General features: G+C 39.9%; 1 protein-coding gene and 12 non-coding genes across 14 annotated transcripts in view; 12 read left to right on the plus strand and 1 right to left on the minus strand.

Moving 5' to 3' along the window:
* LOC111450692 (glutamate 5-kinase) overlaps positions 1-10,122 on the minus strand; it is a 13,317-nt gene extending 3,195 nt beyond the window's left edge. For both annotated transcript variants that reach the window (XM_023090933.1, XM_023090932.1), the window contains exons 1-6: positions 9,950-10,122; positions 9,591-9,821; positions 9,130-9,227; positions 6,040-6,082; positions 1,894-1,955; positions 1,735-1,791 (exon numbers count right to left, since the gene is read on the minus strand). In XM_023090933.1, the coding sequence (XP_022946701.1) occupies positions 1,735-1,791; positions 1,894-1,955; positions 6,040-6,082; positions 9,130-9,227; positions 9,591-9,821; positions 9,950-9,989 (531 nt within the window). In that variant the 5' untranslated portion in view covers positions 9,990-10,122. The remainder of the gene's footprint in view (positions 1-1,734; positions 1,792-1,893; positions 1,956-6,039; positions 6,083-9,129; positions 9,228-9,590; positions 9,822-9,949) is intronic.
* Positions 10,123-11,149: 1,027 nt separating this feature from the next.
* TRNAV-AAC lies at positions 11,150-11,223 on the plus strand. Its single transcript has one exon. It is a non-coding gene; the product is annotated as a tRNA-Val (tRNA).
* A 799-nt stretch (positions 11,224-12,022) lies between these two features.
* TRNAV-AAC lies at positions 12,023-12,096 on the plus strand. The gene has a single exon. It is a non-coding gene; the product is annotated as a tRNA-Val (tRNA).
* Positions 12,097-12,894: 798 nt separating this feature from the next.
* TRNAV-AAC lies at positions 12,895-12,968 on the plus strand. The gene has a single exon. It is a non-coding gene; the product is annotated as a tRNA-Val (tRNA).
* Positions 12,969-13,766: 798 nt separating this feature from the next.
* TRNAV-AAC lies at positions 13,767-13,840 on the plus strand. The gene has a single exon. It is a non-coding gene; the product is annotated as a tRNA-Val (tRNA).
* A 798-nt stretch (positions 13,841-14,638) lies between these two features.
* TRNAV-AAC lies at positions 14,639-14,712 on the plus strand. Its single transcript has one exon. It is a non-coding gene; the product is annotated as a tRNA-Val (tRNA).
* Positions 14,713-15,510: 798 nt separating this feature from the next.
* On the plus strand, positions 15,511-15,584 carry TRNAV-AAC. Its single transcript has one exon. It is a non-coding gene; the product is annotated as a tRNA-Val (tRNA).
* A 798-nt stretch (positions 15,585-16,382) lies between these two features.
* TRNAV-AAC lies at positions 16,383-16,456 on the plus strand. Its single transcript has one exon. It is a non-coding gene; the product is annotated as a tRNA-Val (tRNA).
* An 865-nt stretch (positions 16,457-17,321) lies between these two features.
* On the plus strand, positions 17,322-17,395 carry TRNAV-AAC. The gene has a single exon. It is a non-coding gene; the product is annotated as a tRNA-Val (tRNA).
* Positions 17,396-18,193: 798 nt separating this feature from the next.
* TRNAV-AAC lies at positions 18,194-18,267 on the plus strand. Its single transcript has one exon. It is a non-coding gene; the product is annotated as a tRNA-Val (tRNA).
* Positions 18,268-19,075: 808 nt separating this feature from the next.
* On the plus strand, positions 19,076-19,149 carry TRNAV-AAC. The gene has a single exon. It is a non-coding gene; the product is annotated as a tRNA-Val (tRNA).
* A 2,438-nt stretch (positions 19,150-21,587) lies between these two features.
* On the plus strand, positions 21,588-21,661 carry TRNAV-AAC. Its single transcript has one exon. It is a non-coding gene; the product is annotated as a tRNA-Val (tRNA).
* A 1,452-nt stretch (positions 21,662-23,113) lies between these two features.
* TRNAV-AAC lies at positions 23,114-23,187 on the plus strand. Its single transcript has one exon. It is a non-coding gene; the product is annotated as a tRNA-Val (tRNA).
* The last annotated feature ends 834 nt before the right edge of the window (positions 23,188-24,021 follow it).

Consider the following 24,021-nt stretch of genomic DNA (forward strand, 5'->3'; position numbering starts at 1 on the left):
CCCCCAATTTATCCTTCTAAGAACGAATTTTACTTCCTTGGTTGACTTTAAACTGTGAAAACCAAGAGAAAAAACCTATAATTCTTAGCTATTTCAAACCAAGGCTTGCTCTCGCTTTACCTATAGGCATGAGAGTCTTCCAACCATTCAATCCACTTCATAGATGCTAGAAATAACCCTTCTCCCAAAGCCTCTTCTTCTTGTGTGTGGACCTCCACAACTACTTTAGGAGAAGTGTTACTTCTTTGCTCAAAAGGCCAAAACCAAGGCCCCCATAATGATAAGTGAGGTTTTGCACCAATTCACGAGGTGACTTCAAGCCTGATAACTACCTCATTCCAAAAGAAGTTCCTAGCCAACTAATCTTATCTTGCAGTGACCCCTTTAGGAGCTTTGAGGACTCAAAAATAATAGAGAAGGACTATTGGACAAGGGTGAGATTTCCTCCTTTTCACACCTGAGGTAGTTCCCCAAAGGATTTCGTTCTAAATTTTGCACCCGAAGGGATGCCAAGGTAAGACAACTGTAAGGAATCATTTCTACACCCCATTTTCTCAGCGTGAAACAACAACTCACCCCCCGATATCGATCCCAATAAGGACCATTTTGTTCAAATTTAGGGAAAGACCAGAGGTATGAAGAAAAATATCAATTATTGACCATCAATTACGAAGAAAGTCGTCTTGGTTTAGCAATTTTGTTTCTTCCAACATTGAAACCCTTGAGAATATTTTTCTGACACCCAAACTGAATCAACTGACTAAAATTCATGGCTTTATGCTTTTTCGTATGGGATAATTTTGCTTTTATCTCTCCTTTTGGTGCCTTGTTCATCAGCAAGTCTAAAGGCATTTACCAACATTGGAGAACCAAAATTAAGAATTGTGTTAAGCCATGAATATTCTGCCTTTTATTGTGTTTAGATAGCTTTCTATCTATTGGTTTCTTTCAATAAGAGTGATCTTGCACTCTGAAGCTGGGTATCTTCTTCGAATTTTTACTCTAATCAAAGTCTTCTAGATGTTCGTTTCTTCTGCTAGTAGCTTGGTGCAGCTATTGCAGCCTGAAGGGAGTAGCTTGGAGTTCTTTGGCTTGGTGTTTAATTTTCAATGTTTTGTTTTAGGCTCTCTTACTATTTGGAGAATTGTTCATTATTTGGTTGTTAAATCTCCTTTTTACACCCTTTTGGAGTTTGTCCTTGAACATTTTTCCATCTTTTTATCTATAATGAAAAGTTTATCACGGCTCTGTCAGAAAAGGGAGTATGGGTCTTGATCGTGGTGGACCGACTCACAAACAAAAAGAAAGATGCAAATTTCTTGCACTGAGACCATCCATATTCCTTAAATGGGATACCAATCGTGAAATAGAACCATGAAGGTGAGTTTAGAGGGTATGCTTCAATTTCAGGGGAAGTAATATGGTATATATGTAAAGTAGGTATAGAATGATACAATGTGTTCTCCAATATTTCTTTCACATTGTCGTAACAAAAACAAATCTATGTTAGAGACAACAAGTCTCTGGCATTCAAGAATATAATCTGTTTTGAAAGCATCAAATTGAATCAAATCACAAGTACTTGAGATGATGATAAAAATATCATTTCATCTCATCAATGAAATTCTACCTTATCCAAAAAAATAAAAAGTGAGAGAGAGAATCATAAAAAACAACCAACCAAGGAAAACTATCATCAATCATGAAACATCAATGCTAAAATATGAACCTTACAGGAACAAAACCGGAGTTAATAGCCTTAGACACCCCATGTAAATCAACTGCATCCATCTGAAAGAAAAAGAACACTAAACTATAAATTGAATGATATGCAAAGGAAACGATTGCAAAGTTAAATTTCAAGAATACATTCTTCTAAAATGGCTCACTAACATTCCTTTCACAAGTGGACCATCCACATGAAAATGGAGACATTCCAACAGATGGAATACCCTCTGCAAAGAAAACCCAAACAAGGTTCACTAAAATATTTGACAATTTCCTTGTATGGTATTGAATTCAACATACCGATAACTTTAAGCATTCAGTTAAACAAACAAATAAACATATAGAAAGATGTGTATACATCCATGTATGCGTGTGTTTGTTGTTCTGCGTACAATGAACCAACAAATCCTTGCTTATTTTATTTGATTAAATCATTTCTTCCATGTTTGTTAGGTTCCTCCCGTTGGGTCTTGCTCCCATCTACTATCAAAAAGCCCATTACGTTCATCTTTAAGAAAAAAAAGAAAAAAAAAAGAGGAGGAACCGGTGGTGTCCAACACAAGGATTAAAGAAATAAGAGCATACATATGTGAATGTGATGCTGAGAGAAAATAACTGTTGGGCCTATACCATTACCTATTAGCTTAAACTTTTAGGCAATGTCAATACCTCCCCATTTCATATTATCATCCATGTGTTGAGCTTTGTGCTAATATCCAATCTCACACATGAGAAGGATAGTTGAACATATATTGAAAGATCAAATCTATTATATCCCATTAGTTTGAACGGTTTTCAGTCTAGTGATAATTCAATTTTTTTTTTTTTTTTTTTTTTTTTTTTTTTTTTTAACAAGGAAACATACTTCATTCATTCTTTTTTTTATATCCACTGAGTATCTGAACAAACTTGCACATGCCTCGACAAATTTAATGGGCTATCCGCATGAATCCTACTAGATTTGGTTGACAAGAAAACTTATAGGAACTCATAGGATATTAAATCAAGGAAACATATTTCATTGATGTATGAAATGAGAAAAAGGAGTAAAAGAAAAACTACAAACACCAAAAGGTGGATTACAAGAAAGTTCAACTATTCATAATTAAAGTAGAAAGGCTACAAACTCTGAATGGATGTATAAATTTACACAATAAAGAGCATTAAATACGACCAAATCCATAAAGTTATCACAATTGTTGAAGATCCAGCCGTCTCTCCCACAAAATGGTTCAAAAGAAAGTATGGTTGATAGCAACGCATCGAGTTTTCCTACCTCCTATGAAGGGATGTCCCACAAAAATAGAGGCAAAAATGTGAAAACTTCCCTGAAAAACCAAATTCCATCCAAAAGCTTCAAGCATCAAGTTCCTGTATGGGTTGCAAAAGAACAACTACCAAAAAGATGACAGAAAGATTCAGCATTTGCACTACACATAACACACCAAGCAGGCGATTTGTTGTATTCTATTAACCCACCCCACATTGGCAAAGCTCCCAAAGAAGAAAATTAGTTCTCATTCGGTATGAATCCTTCCATATGAACGAATAAAGATTGTTTGTTGTTGGCCCTTTTGGCATGAATTAAATCCTCAGTTAATGAACAAACAAAAAAATTCTTCGTAGAATCAAGTGGCCAAAGCCAACAATCCTTTTCATCCTTTAAAGTGACAGAAGAAAGCACAGTAGAATGACCATCCCACCCCAGTATTTTCTCATCTGTGAGATTTCGTCAAAGGCTCAAATCCCATGCAAGATGTGTGGTATTAAAAAATCAGCTTTAGTACCACTAGGCCACAAGGTCAGCCAATATAATCTCAGATAGAATAATGCTGGAATACCGCCAAAAAGCCACAATTCATTCCAGAGAGATGTATTAAGATCATTTCCAATCCTTCTTTGAATGTGATCTTGAACCAAGCAAATAGTAAAAGAAATGAATCTCCAATGCGCTTTAGAATGCCCTCTAAGGATGGGAATGGGCCATGTATAAACAGCCTCTGTAGGATAATATTTAGCCTAAATAAGCTTGCTCCAAAGGACATTTTCTTCATGTAAGAACAGTGAAATCCATTTTGCAAGGGGAGTATCATTTCTATGCTGTATATTACCAATTCTAAGACTGTCAATGATTAAATCCTTAGATACAAGGTAACAAACAAAAAAATAGGGAGGCTAACTAATCCCTTATTTAATGGGATTACACAAATATTCCTTAACTTAAGGCTAGGATTTACACGAATATAAGTAAGGCCATTCCTTCAACACTTCTTGTTAAGGTGAGGAACAAATATCATCTATTTCCAGCTTGGATACTAACTCATGAAACATTGAGCTATAAATTTTTATTGTTAGTAAATCAGCCAGTTGAAGCTGCGAGGGCACATAACTAATGCGAAGTATCCTCTTCTCCACTTTCTCCTTGATGAAATGTCGATCAGTTTCAATATGTTTTGTCCTATTATGCTACATAGAATTATGTCCAATGTTGACAGTTGATTGTTGTCGTAGTATAACTTTATAAACTTTCTCCTTTAATCCATTAGTCATCAAGGATTATCTTCAACCATAAAAGTTCACATAGCCCTTGCGCAATAGCTCAAAACTCCAATTCAACAAGTGACCTAGCCACTACATTTTACTTTTTACTCCTCCATGACACAAAATTACCTCTGAGAAAAGTACAATGCCCCATCGTAGATTTTTTGTCCATTATTGATCCGACATAGTTAGCATTTTTGTAAGTTTCCAATTGAAGGGAATTGGTTCATTTATATAAGATTTCTTTACCTGATGTCCCTTTTAGGTAATGTAACACTCAATATGTTGCCTAAAAAGGTTCTGGTCAATCTTGCATTACACTTACTGAGCATACCATGTCAGGATGAGTGTGAACTAGATATATAAAACATCACACTAGCATCTAGTACATCTCTCAATTCATCATAGATTCTTCTTTTTACTTCTAATTTCTGATGTGAATCTATTGGCGTTGGTGAGCTTATATCCATTTTTCCCTATTTTCATCAATAAATTCATCACATATTTCTATTGTCGTATAAAAATAGCTTGAGCTAAGTACGCCACTTCAATGTTGAGAAAGTACTTCATTCTTCCAGGTTCTTTGATCTCAAATTCTGCCATCAATTTCCTAACTTCAATCTTTTCATATTCATTTTTTCCAGTGATATGATGTCATCTACATACACTAAAAGCATTGTAACCCCCCTCGATTTTGAGTGCTTGATACATAAAGCATAGGGATAAGGCAGAAATAATAGTACCAACGCCAGATTTTTGTTTGAGAAGAAATAGTCATGTAATCCTAGAACAGTCATCAATTAATGTGAGAAACCAAAGAGGACCAAAAACATTTGGAACGGTAGAGGGTCCTCATATATTACTATGAATCAAATGAAAAGTCGTAGAGCTTTTATTTTGATGGATAGGAAAAGATACATGTGTATGTTTGGAAAATTCACATGTGTCAGAATGAACCTCAAAAACTTGAAATCCATGAAACAACTCTAGAACATAATTTTCAGTACTCCCCAATCATGATTCTGTGAGCCTCCCCAATTTCCCCATTTGCAGTTGAGAGTTTTTTCATTCAACTTCCGACAACTCTCCTTTGCATGTTACGATTTTGGTTATCTTCGCTCTATTTCCTAATTGTTGGATGTCATAAAGGTTTTTCAGTCAATGGTTATCGCCCAGTGGAGTAGCTTTTTGGTGGTGGAGCTAGGGGTGAGTGGGTTTCCATGGATTGGAGATCATTGGCCACGAGAAAACTAGGATGTAGGGGTGGAGAGAGGGTAGAGAAAATTCATGGTGAGCAAAATAAAGTTAGGATTACAAGAATGTTTTGTGATGATTCAATATTTACGTGCCCAATTTTTATTTTTCAAATCATTCTTCAAGTATACATCATGTCGTGATTGACTTTTACAGTTTTGGATATAGTTTTGGCATGAGTAACAGATTTAATTCTTAAGGAGACGTCAAGGAAATTTTCTAATTTCTTTATTACTAGCTTTTTCAATCCAGTACACTATAAATTACATTTTATTTGGACAATGACTTTATTTTAAAGTAAAAATACTTTCTTTTGCATCCATAGAATTGTATCTTGAAAGTAACTGTAAACAAAGTTGGTCGTTACATAAGAAGCCCAAATGATATCGTTATAGCAGGTATGAACCATGTTGCAGCGAAAACCAAAATGAAGTAAGGTTGTATATGAATGATTTGATGTAAATAGAGACAGAGACAGAAAAATTAAAATACGGAGACCAGCAAACCAAAAAATACCTCTCGCCAAGGCTCTAACAATTTGGAGATTGAGCAAAGTGACCTGACATACAAGAAATGTAAAAAGTATCGGTACTAAACAAATTTGAAGCTTAAGGATAATATTCAAAAGTTTAGCCTCATACCCAAAAATAAATAAAATAAAAACTAGAGTTCATTGTGTTTTATTTTATAACACATTTAATGTAGATAAATGGTGTACAAATGACCACAAAGTTAAACAAAGGAGTAAATGAGTAATTACATAAGTATTGGACAGAAGAGCCAAAAAATATATGAAAAGAAAATATCATCCCACAGATGACCCGTCCATTCCTTCTCATCCTAAAAAATTAATTTATTCCACTCTAACCAAAATGCCTGGACAAAAGCATTGCAAAATCATTGGTACCAGCAATGACTTGGGAAACTTTGGAAAATGTTAAATCATCAATCAACCCAAAGTTAAAGCAGATAGGATGGGTTACCGTAAATTTAATTATATCAATACTTAAATACTCCCTTTACTTGTAGGCTCGGAATTTTTTTAAAAGGCCAGACAAGTGGAAACCAATATTGATTTGGGAGAAAATAACATTACTTGTGTAACGGCCCAAGCCCACAGCTAGCAAATATTGTCCTCTTTAGGCTTTCCCTTTCGGGCTTCCCCAAAAAGTTTTTAAAACGCGTCTGCTAGGGAGAGGTTTCCACACCATTATAAAGGGTGTTTCGTTCACCCTCCCCAACTAATGTGGGATCTTACAATCCACCCCCTTCAGGGCCTAGCATCCTCGTTGGCACTCGTTCTGTTCTCCAATTGATGTAGGACCCCACCAAATCCACCACCCTTTGGGGGCCCAGCGTCTTTACTAGCACACCGCCTCGTGTCTACCCCCATTCAGGGAACAGCCTCCTCGCTGGCACATCACCTGGTGTTTGGCTCTAATATCATTTGTAATGACCCAAGCCCACCGCTAGCAGATATTGTCCTCTTTGGGCTTTCCCTTTTGGGCTTCCCCTCAAGGTTTTTAAAACGCGTCTGCTAGGGAGAGGTTTCCACACCCTTATAAAGGGTGTTTCATTCTCCTCCCCAACCAATGTGGGATCTCACATCATGAGCTTGAACACAAGATTTCCTGGTTAGATACCATGTTAAATCACTAATGAACTCAAAAGCTTAAGCTGATGGGATGGTTTACAAAAAAATTAATTATATCAATACTTTAATAGAAAAGTGGCAAGGATCCAAGCCATAACCTCCAACAAATTGAACTAGAGTGGAAGCAATGAAATCCTCCCAAAATCTTCTACATAGGAATTCCAATTGGGGTTGAGAGGAGACAGGCGTTACATTTCTGAACCTTGTCAATCATGTGGAGGCCGCTAGACTAGAGACCAGTGTAAAGCCTTGCTTTTCTTAGGCAAAGGTTGCTTTCAGAGGGAATTGAAAAATTAAAGAAGAGAAGTCTCCTTTCATTAATAGTAGCAAAAAGCAATTTGAATGTGAACAAGTCCACTCTAATTAATCCTATACACTCCTTGATCATTAAGATCATAGAGAAATATTGTATTAAAATAATCAATAGAGTTTCACTCTTTCAAATCCTATCCAGGAATGGTCTTCTGAGCATTGTATGCCACCCATTAGCTTGCCTATCCCACAGATACACATTCTTCTGCATGGAGATGGCATAAAGTTTGTCAAGCAACCTTTGAATCTTATATTGTCACGTCTATCATGAGCCAAAAGAATGTTTTGTGGCCATCTCGAGTTTTAATTGAAGAAAATTGGAGGAAAACATCTTCAAGCTTAATTATCTTGGTCCTTCTAGAGCTATTGGAAGTTAAAATTACAAAAACCGAGGGCCAACCATTCTCAAAAGCCAAATATGTTCCATCGAGGACCTTTCTACAGACAGTGTGAAACCGTTGACTACAGGAGGATATATCTATTGCTGAAAAATGTAGAGCACCCAAATCCATCGAGAGTTCTAGACTTCAGCTTAACTCAATCGGTTTCACAACAACTTGGGCGAAATGGGGTTCTACCGAGAAACCAGGGATTTTTTAGTTTGTGCCATTGGTTAATAGTCGAGCCACTAGAATGGAATGAGATAAGAATCTCTAGGGATCTTTCCTCTCCACTTACTCGTAATAGGCTTTTCCTGTGTAGAAGACGGATTCCTAATGGCATAATTGTCCAATTTCATACTCGATCTTCAAAGAAGAGTGACTTCTCCTACTCCTCCTTCTCCTTTAGGATAGGATAGTAAGATTAGTATCGTAGTAATAAAAAAAATAGGGAAACTGAAACTTTTTCAGTATCCTTAGAAACATTTTTACCATACTGATCTTTAAAGACAAATTAGTTTAATTAAAAACATACTAGTCTTCGAGAGTTCAAATCAGGGCAAATTTAGCAGTATTATGATCTTAAGACACTTGATGACTTCTTGTTCAACCACGAGTCAACACTGAATCTAAAATTCTGAATAGTGTAGTAAGTAAAACGAAGAACTTGAACTAAGCTTTCCTATTTGCTTAAAGCACTTGCAAACTGATTTGACCAACTGTTTCTTTATTTCTACTTCTTTTTCTTTCTTGTTGCAAGATCTCTCCTCAACTTGAAAACATTTGACTAAGTCAGCACAGAACCCCAGTCGATTCCAATTAAGACTTGAGAAATCATTTAAAATTAGAATTTCTAGACACTGGAAGATATCAATCAACTAAAATTAAACTTTTAAACTAAAATCCAAAATAGTCTAGCCTTTGTTTTCTTTTTGCATCACCAAGTGTACATCATTCGTTCCCCAACAGGGCACTTTTCAAGTTGCCTGTCCTTTCTTTCTTTTCTTCTTCCATCCCAAGGTGGTTTTGGGAAAGTTCACGACCAAGATTTTAAAAAGGGCACTATAAGGAAACAATATGCAATTGGAACAATAAGACTACCCAAATGTACATAATTTCTTCAAGATATATAGGTTCTTTCAGCCAGCAGAAGTCATGCCTGAACTGATACAGGTTCAAGTACTCAATGTTTGATTGTCAAAAGAATAACAAGAAAGTAGAAAAGCCAATTAAAGAAATGTACAACACATGTTAACTTACGGATATACGTGTGGCAACAAATCCAGCCTTGACTAAGGATCTATCAAGTCCTCCTTTATGGACCCCTGATTTACTTGCCTGAAAATGCCCAAAAGAACCTGAAGCAACCATACAGAACCATAACCCTCTGTGTTTGTAGCAGAACTAACAGGTATCGTCTTTAAACTTTCATGCATTTATATCTTGATCCTTACCATCAGTTCCCATCCTTTCAAGCTAGTTCCATAAAAATAAAAATCTATTGCGTGAATTTACCAGAACATTATGTCCATTTTTACCTAAAACTTCCCTTTTCAATTTCATCAAATTAGGCATTGGGAGAAACATTCAATAGTCAATTTGTACATTGATAGTGCATAGTTTATGCGAATGAAGATTGATATTAGACCAGATCAAATGAAGGAGTAAAATCGATATTCTTTTTTCTAAAATAAGTATCTCGTGAATGACCTAGAACTTACCAGCTCCATGGACAACTATGAAGGGACTCGCAAGGCCAACTTCATGTTCTCCGAAATCATCTGCAGTACACGCAATACCGGATTTTCCAGGCTGCTTGCTCCAATCCATTCCAATAGTATTTTCAGAAGAAGAGCCACTAACCATAGTTTTTCTCAGATGTGACGAAACCGTCGCCAAATTTTCTTCGTGTATCGTCTCCAATTCATTTTTGCGAGTAATAGCCGCACCTCCTGGATTAACATGAAAAGTATTAATGCGATGCACAAAACAACAGGCACATGAGAAAATCATACGGAAACTAAGCAAAAAAAGAAAATCGATGAAATTGTTCTTGAGCTACAAATTATTGCATTCAGACCCAGTTTTACGATGCAGCGGAGTGGTTTGGTTAGATCCATAACTTTGAAAAAATTGTCGGAGACCGGGTGCGATTCGTTCCCCTCGTTAATTTTGCTTAAATGACGAAGTCTTCAATGGTCGAAACCATGTCGAAGCTAAGTTGATATCATATATTCGCGGGTTTTTCCCAACAAAAAGTTGTGTATTACTGTACTTAGTTTTTTGTATGTTTAATAAATTTTAAATTTAATCCTTCAAAATGAATTTTTATGAAAATTAATTAAAATAATAACAACAATCATTTTAGAATGTTTTGTATTGTTCTATAATGTATTCTTGTGCACTATAGAACGATACAAATTTCACGGTAGGATAAGTTATACCTATTGATATAATTATTACAAACAAGTTGATCTTTCACGAGTTACTCATAATTATAATTAGGTCAAAAGTTCGTTTTACCTCTTATGTACTCGCATTTTTCACCTTAAATATTACTGGTTTTCTAATGAATAATTTGTTTATGATTTAATCATAAACCAAGTATCTAATGACCCAAAAAAAAATTGAAAAAATGGGGAGATTCCACCATAAAAAGAGGTCCTTTTTTTCCTTTCATCCCACTTAAATGGTGCAAAACTAGTCGGATAATATATTTTTGACAGCTCAAGACCAACATTTTGGTTGATCTGGTTTGGGTCTAATACGCTCCGATTCTTTCTTACATAAACCATATCAGAACTTATCATGTCTTTACACTTAATAATTCACATCATGCACATATCAATCATATCATATATAATAAGAGTCATATCACATAAATCGAACGTGCTTTCAACATATCATATCATAACATATCAAATCATCACCATATCAAATCATAAACATATCCATTTAGTGAATAGAACATAATATTCACTTATTAAAAAAAAAAAAAAAGACCCAAAGTACGCAGACCGAATCAACACTCATAAACGACCCTCTAGTGGCAATGCAGATCTCAAATGCTCCCCCCACCTCCAGCGCGGCAGTTAGCAAAGGCCTGGAAAAGAAGTCTAAAACGCGGTGAGTAAAAAAGCACTCGGTAGGCACCCAGCGAGCCTACTTGTAAGCTCTCATCGCATCCAATTCCTGGTAGGTTTCCACGGACTTTTCCGCAGGCTCTAGGAAGTTCGGGCTTAACTCTATGGTCATCTGACCTTCTGGGAAGGCTTCAAATGGTGTCGTGGTGTAGTTGGTTATCACGTCAGTCTAACACACTGAAGGTTTCCAGTTCAACTCTGGGCGACGCCATATTTGAGCATTTTTTTTTATTTTGTTTCATTTTACAATCTCGATTCATTTTAGGCCTGTACCAGAAAGTTTAAGAGCTTGATGAGACCGAGAATCGTGCCCCCGAACACACTTGAGCATGTAATTACTTGTTTGGTCTTTTACTGAAGAAATACTTGTAGGAATCAACGGGGACTGGGGTGGAGTGATTACGAGCGTGTTATATGCTTTTGATCTAGCCAAGAAATTCATGAACGAAACTTAGCATCAGAGGCCTAGGTTGATTGGTCCAACAGGCTGTTTTCGCTGGACGAAGAGTCGTTGGGTCTTTCGTTGCGTGATTTTCGAGGCTTCAAATCTCAAACCGTGACGAAAAATGACGCAAGGAAAGGAATATAAAATTGAACATTAAAATAATGCAATTTAAAATCAAACAACACCGCAGCTAAAACAAATTGAAAAGCAATACAAGCATGTGTTGTTAAGGTTTGTTACAAACGGAGAAAGGGTTCGCGATACTGTTTCGAACAAAATATAAAAGACCCAAAGCACGCAGACCGGATCGACACTCATAAACGACCCTTTAGTGGCAATGCAGCTCTCAAATGCTCCCCCCACCTCCAGCGCGACAGTTAGCGAAGGCCTGGAAAAGAAGTCTAAAATGCGGTGAGTAAAAAAGAACTCGGTAGGCAGCCGGGGAGCCTACTTGAAGGCTCTCATCGCATCCAATTCCTGGTAGGTTTCCACGGGCTTTTCTGCAGGCTCTAGGAAGTTCGGGCTTAACTCTATGGTCATCTGACCTTCTGGGAAGGCTTCAAATGGTGTCGTGGTGTAGTTGGTTATCACGTCAGTCTAACACACTGAAGGTCTCCAGTTCAACTCTGGGCGACGCCATATTTGAGCATTTTTTTTTATTTTGTTTCATTTTACAATCTCGATTCATTTTAGGCCTGTACCAGAAAGTTTAAGAGCTTGATGAGACCGAGAATCGTGCCCCCGAACACACTTGAGCATGTAATTACTTGTTTGGTCTTTTACTGAAGAAATACTTGTAGGAATCAACGGGGACTGGGGTGGAGTGATTACGAGCGTGTTATATGCTTTTGATCTAGCCAAGAAATTCATGAACGAAACTTAGCATCAGAGGCCTAGGTTGATTGGTCCAACAGGCTGTTTTCGCTGGACGAAGAGTCGTTGGGTCTTTCGTTGCGTGATTTTCGAGGCTTCAAATCTCAAACCGTGACGAAAATGACGCAAGGAAAGGAATATAAAATTGAACATTAAAATAATGCAATTTAAAATCAAACAACACCGCAGCTAAAACAAATTGAAAAGCAATACAAGCATGTGTTGTTAAGGTTTGTTACAAACGGAGAAAGGGTTCGCGATACTGTTTCGAACAAAATATAAAAGACCCAAAGCACGCAGACCGGATCGACACTCATAAACGACCCTTTAGTGGCAATGCAGCTCTCAAACGCTCCCCCCACATCCAGCGCGACAGTTAGCGAAGACCTGGAAAAGAAGTCTAAAATGCGGTGAGTAAAAAAGAACTCGGTAGGCAGGCAGGGAGCCTACTTGAAGGCTCTCATCGCATCCAATTCCTGGTAGGTTTCCACGGGCTTTTCTGCAGGCTCTAGGAAGTTCGGGCTTAACTCTATGGTCATCTGACCTTCTGGGAAGGCTTCAAATGGTGTCGTGGTGTAGTTGGTTATCACGTCAGTCTAACACACTGAAGGTCTCCAGTTCAACTCTGGGCGACGCCATATTTGAGCATTTTTTTTTATTTTGTTTCATTTTACAATCTCGATTCATTTTAGGCCTGTACCAGAAAGTTTAAGAGCTTGATGAGACCGAGAATCGTGCCCCCGAACACACTTGAGCATGTAATTACTTGTTTGGTCTTTTACTGAAGAAATACTTGTAGGAATCAACGGGGACTGGGGTGGAGTGATTACGAGCGTGTTATATGCTTTTGATCTAGCCAAGAAATTCATGAACGAAACTTAGCATCAGAGGCCTAGGTTGATTGGTCCAACAGGCTGTTTTCGCTGGACGAAGAGTCGTTGGGTCTTTCGTTGCGTGATTTTCGAGGCTTCAAATCTCAAACCGTGACGAAAATGACGCAAGGAAAGGAATATAAAATTGAACATTAAAATAATGCAATTTAAAATCAAACAACACCGCAGCTAAAACAAATTGAAAAGCAATACAAGCATGTGTTGTTAAGGTTTGTTTCAAACGGAGAAAGGGTTCGCGATACTGTTTCGAACCAAATATAAAAGACCCAAAGCACGCAGACCGGATCGACACTCATAAACGACCCTTTAGTGGCAATGCAGCTCTCAAACGCTCCCCCCACCTCCAGCCCGACAGTTAGCGAAGGCCTGGAAAAGAAGTCTAAAATGCGGTGAGTTAAAAAGAACGCGGTAGGCAGCCGGGGAGCCTACTTGAAGGCTCTCATCGCATCCAATTCCTGGTAGGTTTCCACGGGCTTTTCTGCAGGCTCGAGAAAGTTCGGGCTTAACTCTATGGTCATCTGACCTTCTGGGAAGGCTTCAAATGGTGTCGTGGTGTAGTTGGTTATCACGTCAGTCTAACACACTGAAGGGCTCCAGTTCAACTTTGGGCGACGCCATATTTGAGCATTTTTTTTTATTTTGTTTCATTTTACAATCTCGATTCATTTTAGGCCTGTACCAGAAAGTTTAAGAGCTTGATTTGCCCGAGAATCGTGCCCCCGAACACACTTGAGCATGTAATTACTTGTTTGGTCTTTTACTGAAGAAATACTTGTAGGAATCAACGGGGACTGGGGTGGAGTGATTACGAGCGTGTTATATGCTTTTGATCTAGCCAAGAAATTCATGAACGAAATTTAGCATCAGAGGCCTAGGTTGATTGGTCCAACAGGCTGTTTTCGCTGGACGAAGAGTCGTTGGGTCTTTTGTTGCGTGATTTTCGAGGCTTCAAATCTCAAACCGTGACGAAAATGACGCAAGGAAAGGAAAATAAAATTGAACATTAAAATAATGCAATTTAAAATCAAACAACACCGCAGCTAAAACAAATTGAAAAGCAATACAAGCATGTGTTGTTAAGGTTTGTTACAAACGGAGAAAGGGTTCGCGATACTGTTTCGAACAAAATATAAAAGTTCCAAAGCACGCAGACCGGATCGACACTCATAAACGACCCTTTAGTGGCAATGCAGCTCTCAAACGCTCCCCCCACCTCCAGCGCGACAGTTAGCGAAGGCCTGGAAAAGAAGTCTAAAATGCGGTGAGTAAAAAAGAACTCGGTAGGCAGCCGGGGAGCCTACTTGAAGGCTCTCATCGCATCCAATTCCTGGTAGGTTTCCACGGGCTTTTCTGCAGGCTCTAGGAAGTTCGGGCTTAACTCTATGGTCATCTGACCTTCTGGGAAGGCTTCAAATGGTGTCGTGGTGTAGTTGGTTATCACGTCAGTCTAACACACTGAAGGTCTCCAGTTCAACTCTGGGCGACGCCATATTTGAGCATTTTTTTTTATTTTGTTTCATTTTACAATCTCGATTCATTTTAGGCCTGTACCAGAAAGTTTAAGAGCTTGATGAGACCGAGAATCGTGCCCCCGAACACACTTGAGCATGTAATTACTTGTTTGGTCTTTTACTGAAGAAATACTTGTAGGAATCAACGGGGACTGGGGTGGAGTGATTACGAGCGTGTTATATGCTTTTGATCTAGCCAAGAAATTCATGAACGAAATTTAGCATCAGAGGCCTAGGTTGATTGGTCCAACAGGCTGTTTTCGCTGGACGAAGAGTCGTTGGGTCTTTTGTTGCGTGATTTTCGAGGCTTCAAATCTCAAACCGTGACGAAAATGACGCAAGGAAAGGAAAATAAAATTGAACATTAAAATAATGCAATTTAAAATCAAACAACACCGCAGCTAAAACAAATTGAAAAGCAATACAAGCATGTGTTGTTAAGGTTTGTTACAAACGGAGAAAGGGTTCGCGATACTGTTTCGAACAAAATATAAAAGTTCCAAAGCACGCAGACCGGATCGACACTCATAAACGACCCTTTAGTAGTAATGCAGCTCTAAAACGCTCCCCCCACCTCCAGCGCGACAGTTAGCGAAGGCCTGGAAAAGAAGTCTAAAATGCGGTGAGTAAAAAAGAACTCGGTAGGCAGCCGGGGAGCCTACTTGAAGGCTCTTATCGCATCCAATTCCTGGTACGTTTCCACGGGCTTTTCTGAAGGCTCTAGAAAGTTCGGGCTTAACTCTATGGTCATCTGACCTTCTGGGAAGGCTTCAAATGGTGTCGTGGTGTAGTTGGTTATCACGTCAGTCTAACACACTGAAGGTCTCCAGTTCAACTCTGGGCGACGCCATATTTGAGCATTTTTTTTTATTTTGTTCCATTTTAGAATCTCGATTCATTTTAGGCCTGTACCAGAAAGTTTAAGAGCTTGATGAGCCCGAGAATCGTGCCCCCGAACACACTTGAGCATGTAATTACTTGTTTGGTCTTTTACTGAAGAAATACTTGTAGGAATCAACGGGGACTGGGGTGGAGTGATTACGAGCGTGTTATATGCTTTTGATCTAGCCAAGAAATTCATGAACGAAATTTAGCATCAGAGGCCTAGGTTGATTGGTCCAACAGGCTGTTTTCGCTGGACGAAGAGTCGTTGGGTCTTTCGTTGCGTGATTTTCGAGGCTTCAAATCTCAAACCGTGACGAAAATGACGCAAGGAAAGGAAAATAAAATTGAACATTAAAATAATGCAATTTAAAATCAAACAACACCGCAGCTAAAACAAATTGAAAAGCAATACAAGCATGTGTTGTTAAGGTTTGTTACAAACGGAGAAAGGGTTCGCGATACTGTTTCGAACAAAATATAAAAGACCCAAAGCACGCAGACCGGATCGACACTCATAAACGACCCTTTAGTGGCAATGCAGCTCTCAAATGCTCCCCCCACCTCCAGCGCGACAGTTAGCGAAGGCCTGGAAAAGAAGTCTAAAATGCGGTGAGTAAAAAAGAACTCGGTAGGCAGCCGGGGAGCCTACTTGAAGGCTCTCATCGCATCCAATTCCTGGTAGGTTTCCACGGGCTTTTCTGCAGGCTCTAGGAAGTTCGGGCTTAACTCTATGGTCATCTGACCTTCTGGGAAGGCTTCAAATGGTGTCGTGGTGTAGTTGGTTATCACGTCAGTCTAACACACTGAAGGTCTCCAGTTCAACTCTGGGCGACGCCATATTTGAGCATTTTTTTTTATTTTGTTCCATTTTAGAATCTCGATTCATTTTAGGCCTGTACCAGAAAGTTTAAGAGCTTGATGAGCCCGAGAATCGTGCCCCCGAACACACTTGAGCATGTAATTACTTGTTTGGTCTTTTACTGAAGAAATACTTGTAGGAATCAACGGGGACTGGGGTGGAGTGATTACGAGCGTGTTATATGCTTTTGGAAGAAATACTTGTAGGAATCAACGGGGACTGGGGTGGAGTGATTACGAGCGTGTTATATGCTTTTGCTCTAGCCAAGAAATTCATGAACGAAATTTAGCATCAGAGGCCTAGGTTGATTGGTCCAACAGACTGTTTTCGCTGGACGAAGAGTCGTTGGGTCTTTCGTTGCGTGATTTTCGAGGCTTCAAATCTCAAACCGTGACGAAAATGACGCAAGGAAAGGAAAATAAAACTGAACATTAAAATCATGCAATTTATAATCAAACAACACCGCAGCTAAAACAAATTGAAAAGCAATACAAGCATGTGTTGTTAAGGTTTGTTACAAACGGAGAAACGGTTCGCGATACTGTTTCGAACCAAATATAAAAGACCCAAAGCATGCAGACCGGATCGACACTCATAAACGACCCTGTAGTGGTAATGCAGCTCTCAAACGCTCCCCCCACCTCAAGCGCGACAGTTAGCGATGGCCTGGAAAAGAAGTCTAAAATGCGGTGAGTAAAAAAGCACTCGGTAGGCAGCCAGCGAGCCTACTTGAAGGCTCTCATCGCATCCAATTCCTGGTAGGTTTCCATGGGCTTTTCTGCATGCTCTAGGAAGTTCGGGCTCAACTCTATGGTCATCTGACCTTCTGGGAAGGCTTCAAATGGTGTCGTGGTGTAGTTGGTTATCACGTCAGTCTAACACACTGAAGGTCTCCAGTTCAACTCTGGGCGACGCCATATTTGAGCATTTTTTTTTATTTTGTTTCATTTTACAATCTCGATTCATTTTAGGCCTGTACCAGAAAGTTTAAGAGCTTGATGAGACCGAGAATCGTGCCCCCGAACACACTTGAGCATGTAATTACTTGTTTGGTCTTTTACTGAAGAAATACTTGTAGGAATCAACGGGGACTGGGGTGGAGTGATTACGAGCGTGTTATATGCTTTTGATCTAGCCAAGAAATTCATGAACGAAACTTAGCATCAGAGGCCTAGGTTGATTGGTCCAACAGGCTGTTTTCGCTGGACGAAGAGTCGTTGGGTCTTTCGTTGCGTGATTTTCGAGGCTTCAAATCTCAAACCGTGACGAAAATGACGCAAGGAAAGGAATATAAAATTGAACATTAAAATAATGCAATTTAAAATCAAACAACACCGCAGCTAAAACAAATTGAAAAGCAATACAAGCATGTGTTGTTAAGGTTTGTTACAAACGGAGAAAGGGTTCGCGATACTGTTTCGAACAAAATATAAAAGACCCAAAGCACGCAGACCGGATCGACACTCATAAACGACCCTTTAGTGGCAATGCAGCTCTCAAACGCTCCCCCCACCTCCAGCGCGACAGTTAGCGAAGGCCTGGAAAAGAAGTCTAAAATGCGGTGAGTAAAAAAGAACTCGGTAGGCAGCCGGGGAGCCTACTTGAAGGCTCTCATCGCATCCAATTCCTGGTAGGTTTCCATGGGCTTTTCTGCAGGCTCTAGGAAGTTCGGGCTTAACTCTATGGTCATCTGACCTTCTGGGAAGGCTTCAAATGGTGTCGTGGTGTAGTTGGTTATCACGTCAGTCTAACACACTGAAGGTCTCCAGTTCAACTCTGGGCGACGCCATATTTGAGCATTTTTTTTTTATTTTGTTTCATTTTACAATCTCGATTCATTTTAGGCCTGTACCAGAAAGTTTAAGAGTTTGATGAGCCTGAGAATCGTGCCCCAATCACACTTGAGCATAAATTACTTGTTTGGTCTTTTACTCAAGAAATACTTGTAGGAATCAACGGGCACTGGGGTGGAGTGATTACGAGCGTGTTATATGCTTTTGTTCTAGCCAAGAAATTCATGAATGAAACTTAGCATCAGAGGCCTGGGTTGATTTGTCCAACAGGCTGTTTTCGCTGGACGAAGAGTCATTGGGTCTTTCGTTGGGTCTTTCGTTGCGTGATTTTCGAGGCTACAAATCTCAAACCGTGACGAAAATGACGCAAGGAAAGGAAAATAAAATTGAACATTAAAATAATGCAATTGAAAATCAAACAACACCGCAGCTAAAACAAATTGAAAAGCAATACAAGCATTTGTTGTTAAGGTTTCTTACAACGGAGAAAGGGTTCGCGATACTGTTTCGAACAAAATATAAAAGACCCAAAGCACGCAGACCGGATCGACACTCATAAACGACCCTCTAGTGGCAATCCAGCTCTCAAACGCTCCCCCCACCTCCAGCGCGGCCGTTAGCGAAGGCCTGGAAAAGAAGTCTAAAATGCGGTGAGTAAAAAAGCACTCGGTATGCAGCAAGGGAGCCTACTTGTAGGCTCTCATCGCATCCAATTCCTGGTACGTTTCCACGGGCTTTTCCGCAGGCTCTAGGATGTTCAGGCTTAACTCTATGGTCATCTGACCTTCTAGGAAGGCTTCAAATGGTGTCGTGGTGTAGTTGGTTATCACGTCAGTCTAACACACTGAAGGTCTCCAGTTCAACTCTGGGCGACGCCATATTTGAGCATTTTTTTTTATTTTGTTTCATTTTACAATCTCGATTCATTTTAGGCCTGTACCAGAAAGTTTAAGAGCTTGATGAGACCGAGAATCGTGCCCCCGAACACACTTGAGCATGTAATTACTTGTTTGGTCTTTTACTGAAGAAATACTTGTAGGAATCAACGGGGACTGGGGTGGAGTGATTACGAGCGTTTTATATGCTTTTGATCTAGCCAAGAAATTCATGAACGAAACTTAGCATTAGAGGCCTATGTTGATTGGTCCAACAGACTTTTTTCGCTGGACGAAGAGTTGTTGGGTCTTTCGTTGCGTGATTTTCGAGGCTTCAAATCTCAAATTGTGACGAAAATGATGCAAGGAAAAGAAAATAAAATTGAACATTAAAATAATGCAATTTAAAATCAAACAACACCGCAGCTAAAAAAAATTGAAAAGCAATACAAGCATGTGTTGTTAAGGTTTGTTACAAACGGAGAAAGGGTTCGCGATACTGTTTCGAACAAAATATAATAGACCGAAAGCACGCAAACCGTATCGACACTCATAAACGACCCTCTACTAGCAATGCAGCTCTCAAACACTCCCCCCACCTCCAGCGCGGTAGTTAGCGAAGGCCTGGAAAAGAAGTCTAAAATGCGGTGAGTAAAAAAGCACTCGGGAGGCAGCCAGCGAGCCTACTTGTATTGTCTCATCGTATCCAGTTCCTAATAGGTTTCCACGGGCTTTTCTGCATGCTCTAGGAAGTTCGTGCTTAACTTTATGGTCATCAGACCTTTTGGGAAGGCTTTAAATGGTGTCGTGGTGTAGTTGGTGATCACGTTAGTCTAACACACTGAAGGTCTCCAGTTCAAGTTTGGAGGATGCCATATTTGAGCTTTTATTTTTTTTATTTTGTTTCATTTTACAATCTCGATGTAGGAATCAACGGGGACTGGGGTGGAGTGATTACGAGCGTGTTATATGCTTTTGATCTAGCCAAGAAATTCATGAACGAAACTTAGCATTAGAGGCCTAGGTTGATTGGTCCAGCAGGCTGTTTTCGCTGGACGAAGAGTCGTTGGGTCTTTCGTTGCGTGATTTTTGAGGCTTCAAATCTCAAACCGTGACGAAAATGACGCAAGGAAAGGAAAATAAAATTGAACATTAAAATAATGCAATTTAAAATCAAACAACACCGCAGCTAAAACAAATTGAAAAGCAATACAAGCATGTGTTGTTAAGGTTTGTTACAAACGGAGAAAGGGTTCGCGATACTTTTACGAACAAAATATATAAGACCCAAAGCACGCAGACCGGATCGACACTCATTAACGACCCACTAGAGGCAATGCAGCTCTCAAACGCTCCCCCCACCTCCAGCGCGACAGTTAGCGAAGGCCTGGAAAAGAAGTCTAAAATGCGGTGAGTAAAAAAGCACTCGATAGGCAGCCAGCAAGCCAACTTGAAGGCTCTCATCGCATCCAATTCCTGGTAGGTTTCCACGGGATTTTCTGCTGGCTCTAAAAAGTTCGGGCTTAACTTTATGGTCATCTGACCTTCTAGGAAGGCTTCAAGTGGTGTCGTGGTGTAGTTTGTTATCACCTCAGTCTAACACACGGAAAGTTTCCAGTTCAAGTCTGGGCGACGCCATATTTGATCTTTTATTTTATTTTTATTTTGTTTCATTTTACAATCTCGATTCATTTTAGGCTTGTACCAGAAAGTTTAAGAGCTTGATGAGACCGAGAATCGTGCCCCCAAACACACTTGAGCATGTAATTACTTGTTTGGTCTTTTACTAAAGAAATACTTGTAGGAATCAACGGGGACTGGGGTGGAGTGATTACGAGCGTGTTATATGCTTTTGATCTAGCCAAGAAATTCATGAACGAAACTTAGCATCAGAGGCCTAGGTCGATTGGTCCAGCAGGGTGTTTTCGCTGGACGAAGAGTCGTTGGGTCTTTCGTTGCGTGATTTTCGAGGCTTCAAATCTCAAACCGTGACGAAAATGACGCAAGGAAAGGAATATAAAATTGAACATTAAAATAATGCAATTTAAAATCAAACAACACCGCAGCTAAAACAAATTGAAAAGCAATACAAGCATGTGTTGTTAAGGTTTGTTACAAACGGAGAAAGGGTTCGCGATACTGTTTCGAACAAAATATAAAATACCCAAAGCACGCAGACCGGATCGACACTCATAAACGACCCTCTAGTGGCAATGCAGCTTTCAAACGCTCCCCCCACATCCAGCGCGACAGTTAGCGAAGGCCTGGAAAAGAAGTCTAAAATGCGGTGAGTAAAAAAGCACTCGGTAGGCAGCCAGCGAGCCTACTTGAAGGCTCTCATCGCATCCAATTCCTGGTAGGTTTCCACGGGCTTTTCCGCAGGCTCTAGGAAATTCGGGCTTAACTCTATGGTCATCCGACTTTCTGGTAAGGCTTCAAATGGTGTCGTGGTGTAGTTGGTTATCACGTCAGTCTAACACACTGAAGGTCTCCAGTTCAAGTCTGGACGATGCCATATTTGAGCTTTTGTTTTTTTTATTTTGTTTCATTTTACAATCTCGATGTAGGAATCAACGAGGACTGGGGTGGAGTGATTACGATCGTGTTATATGCTTTTGATCTAGCCAAGAAATTCATGAACGAAACTTAGCATTAGAGGCCTAGGTTGATTGGTCCAACAGGCTGTTTTCGCTGGACGAAGAGTCGTTGGGTCTTTTGTTGCGTGATTTTCGAGGCTTCAAATCTCAAACCGTGACGAAAATGACGCAAGGAAAGGAAAATAAAATTGAACATTAAAATAATGCAATTTAAAATCAAACAACACCGCAGCTAAAACAAATTGAAAAGCAATACAAGCATGTGTTGTTAAGGTTTCTTACAAACGTAGAAAGGGTTCGCGATACTGTTTCGAACAAAATATAAAAGACCCAAAGCACGCAGACCGGATCCGCACTCATAAACGACCCTCTAGTGGCAATGCAGCTCTCAAACGCTCCCCCCACATCCAGCGCGACAGTTAGCGAAGACCTGGAAAAGAAGTCTAAAATGCGGTGAGTAAAAAAGCACGCGGTAGGCAGCCAGCGAGCCTACTTGAAGGCTCTCATCGCATCCAATTCCTGGTAGGTTTCCACGGGCTTTTCCGCAGGCTCTAGGAAGTTCAGGCTTAACTCTATGGTCATCAGACCTTCTGGGAAGGCTTCAAATGGTGTTGTTGTGTAGTTGGTTATCACGTCAGTCTAACACACGGAAGGTCTCCAGTTCACGTCTGGACGATGCCATATTTGAGCTTTTATTTTTTTTATTTTGTTTCATTTTACAATCTCGATGTAGGAATCAACGAGGACTGGGGTGGAGTGATTACGATCGTGTTATATGCTTTTAATCTAGCCATGAAATTCATGAACGAAACTTAGCATCAGAGGCCTAGGTTGATTGGTCCAACAGGCTGTTTTCGCTGGACGAAGAGTCGTTGGGTCTTTCGTTGCGTGATTTTTGAGGCTTCAAATCTCAAACCGTGACGAAAATGACGCAAGGAAAGGAAAATAAAATTGAACATTAAAATAATGCAATTTAAAATCAAACAACACCGCAGCTAAAACAAATTGAAAAGCAATACAAGCATGTGTTGTTAAGGTTTCTTACAAACGGAGAAAGGGTTCGCGATACTGTTTCGAACAAAATATAAAAGACCCAAAGCACGCAGACCGGATCCGCACTCATAAACGACCCTCTAGTGGCAATGCAGCTCTCAAACGCTCCCCCCACATCCAGCGCGACAGTTAGCGAAGACCTGGAAAAGAAGTCTAAAATGCGGTGAGTAAAAAAGCACGCGGTAGGCAGCCAGCGAGCCTACTTGAAGGCTCTCATCGCATCCAATTCCTGGTAGGTTTCCACGGGCTTTTCCGCAGGCTCTAGGAAGTTCGGGCTTAACTCTATGGTCATCAGACCTTCTGGGAAGGCTTCAAATGGTGTCGTTGTGTAGTTGGTTATCACGTCAGTCTAACACACTGAAGGTCTCCAGTTCAACTCTGGGCGACGCCATATTTGAGCATTTTTTTTTATTTTGTTTCATTTTACAATCTCGATTCATTTTAGGCCTGTACCAGAAAGTTTAAGAGCTTGATGAGCCCGAGAATCGTGCCCCCGAACACACTTGAGCATGTAATTACTTGTTTGGTCTTTTACTGAAGAAATACTTGTAGGAATCAACGGGGACTGGGGTGGAGTGATTACGAGCGTGTTATATGCTTTTGATCTAGCCAAGAAATTCATGAACGAAACTTAGCATCAGAGGCCTAGGTTGATTGGTCCAACAGGCTGTTTTCGCTGGACGAAGAGTCGTTGGGTCTTTCGTTGCGTGATTTTTGAGGCTTCAAATCTCAAACCGTGACGAAAATGACGCAAGGAAAGGAAAATAAAATTGAACATTAAAATAATGCAATTTAAAATCAAACAACACTGTAACTAAAACAAATTGAAAAGCAATACAAAAATTGAACATTAAAATAATGCAATTTAAAATCAAACAACACTGTAGCTAAAACAAATTGAAAAGCAATACAAGCATGTGTTGTTAAGGTTTCTTACAAACGGATAATGGGTTCGCGATACTGTTTCGCACAAAATATAAAAGACCCAAAGCACGCAGACCGCATCGACACTCATAAACGACCCTCTAGTGGCAATGCAGCTCTCAAACGCTCCCCCCACCTCCAGCGCGGCAGTTAGCGAAGGCCTGGAAAAGAAGTCTAAAATGCGGTGTGTAAAAAAGCACTCGGTTGGCAGCCAGCGAGCCTACTTGTAGGCTCTCATCGCATCCAATTCCTGGTAGGTTTCCACGGGCTTTTCCGCAGGCTCTAGGAAGTTCGGGCTTAA

This window comes from Cucurbita moschata, unplaced genomic scaffold (assembly GCF_002738365.1).
Source record: "Cucurbita moschata cultivar Rifu unplaced genomic scaffold, Cmos_1.0 Cmo_Scf00012, whole genome shotgun sequence".
Classification (NCBI taxonomy): domain Eukaryota; kingdom Viridiplantae; phylum Streptophyta; class Magnoliopsida; order Cucurbitales; family Cucurbitaceae; genus Cucurbita; species Cucurbita moschata.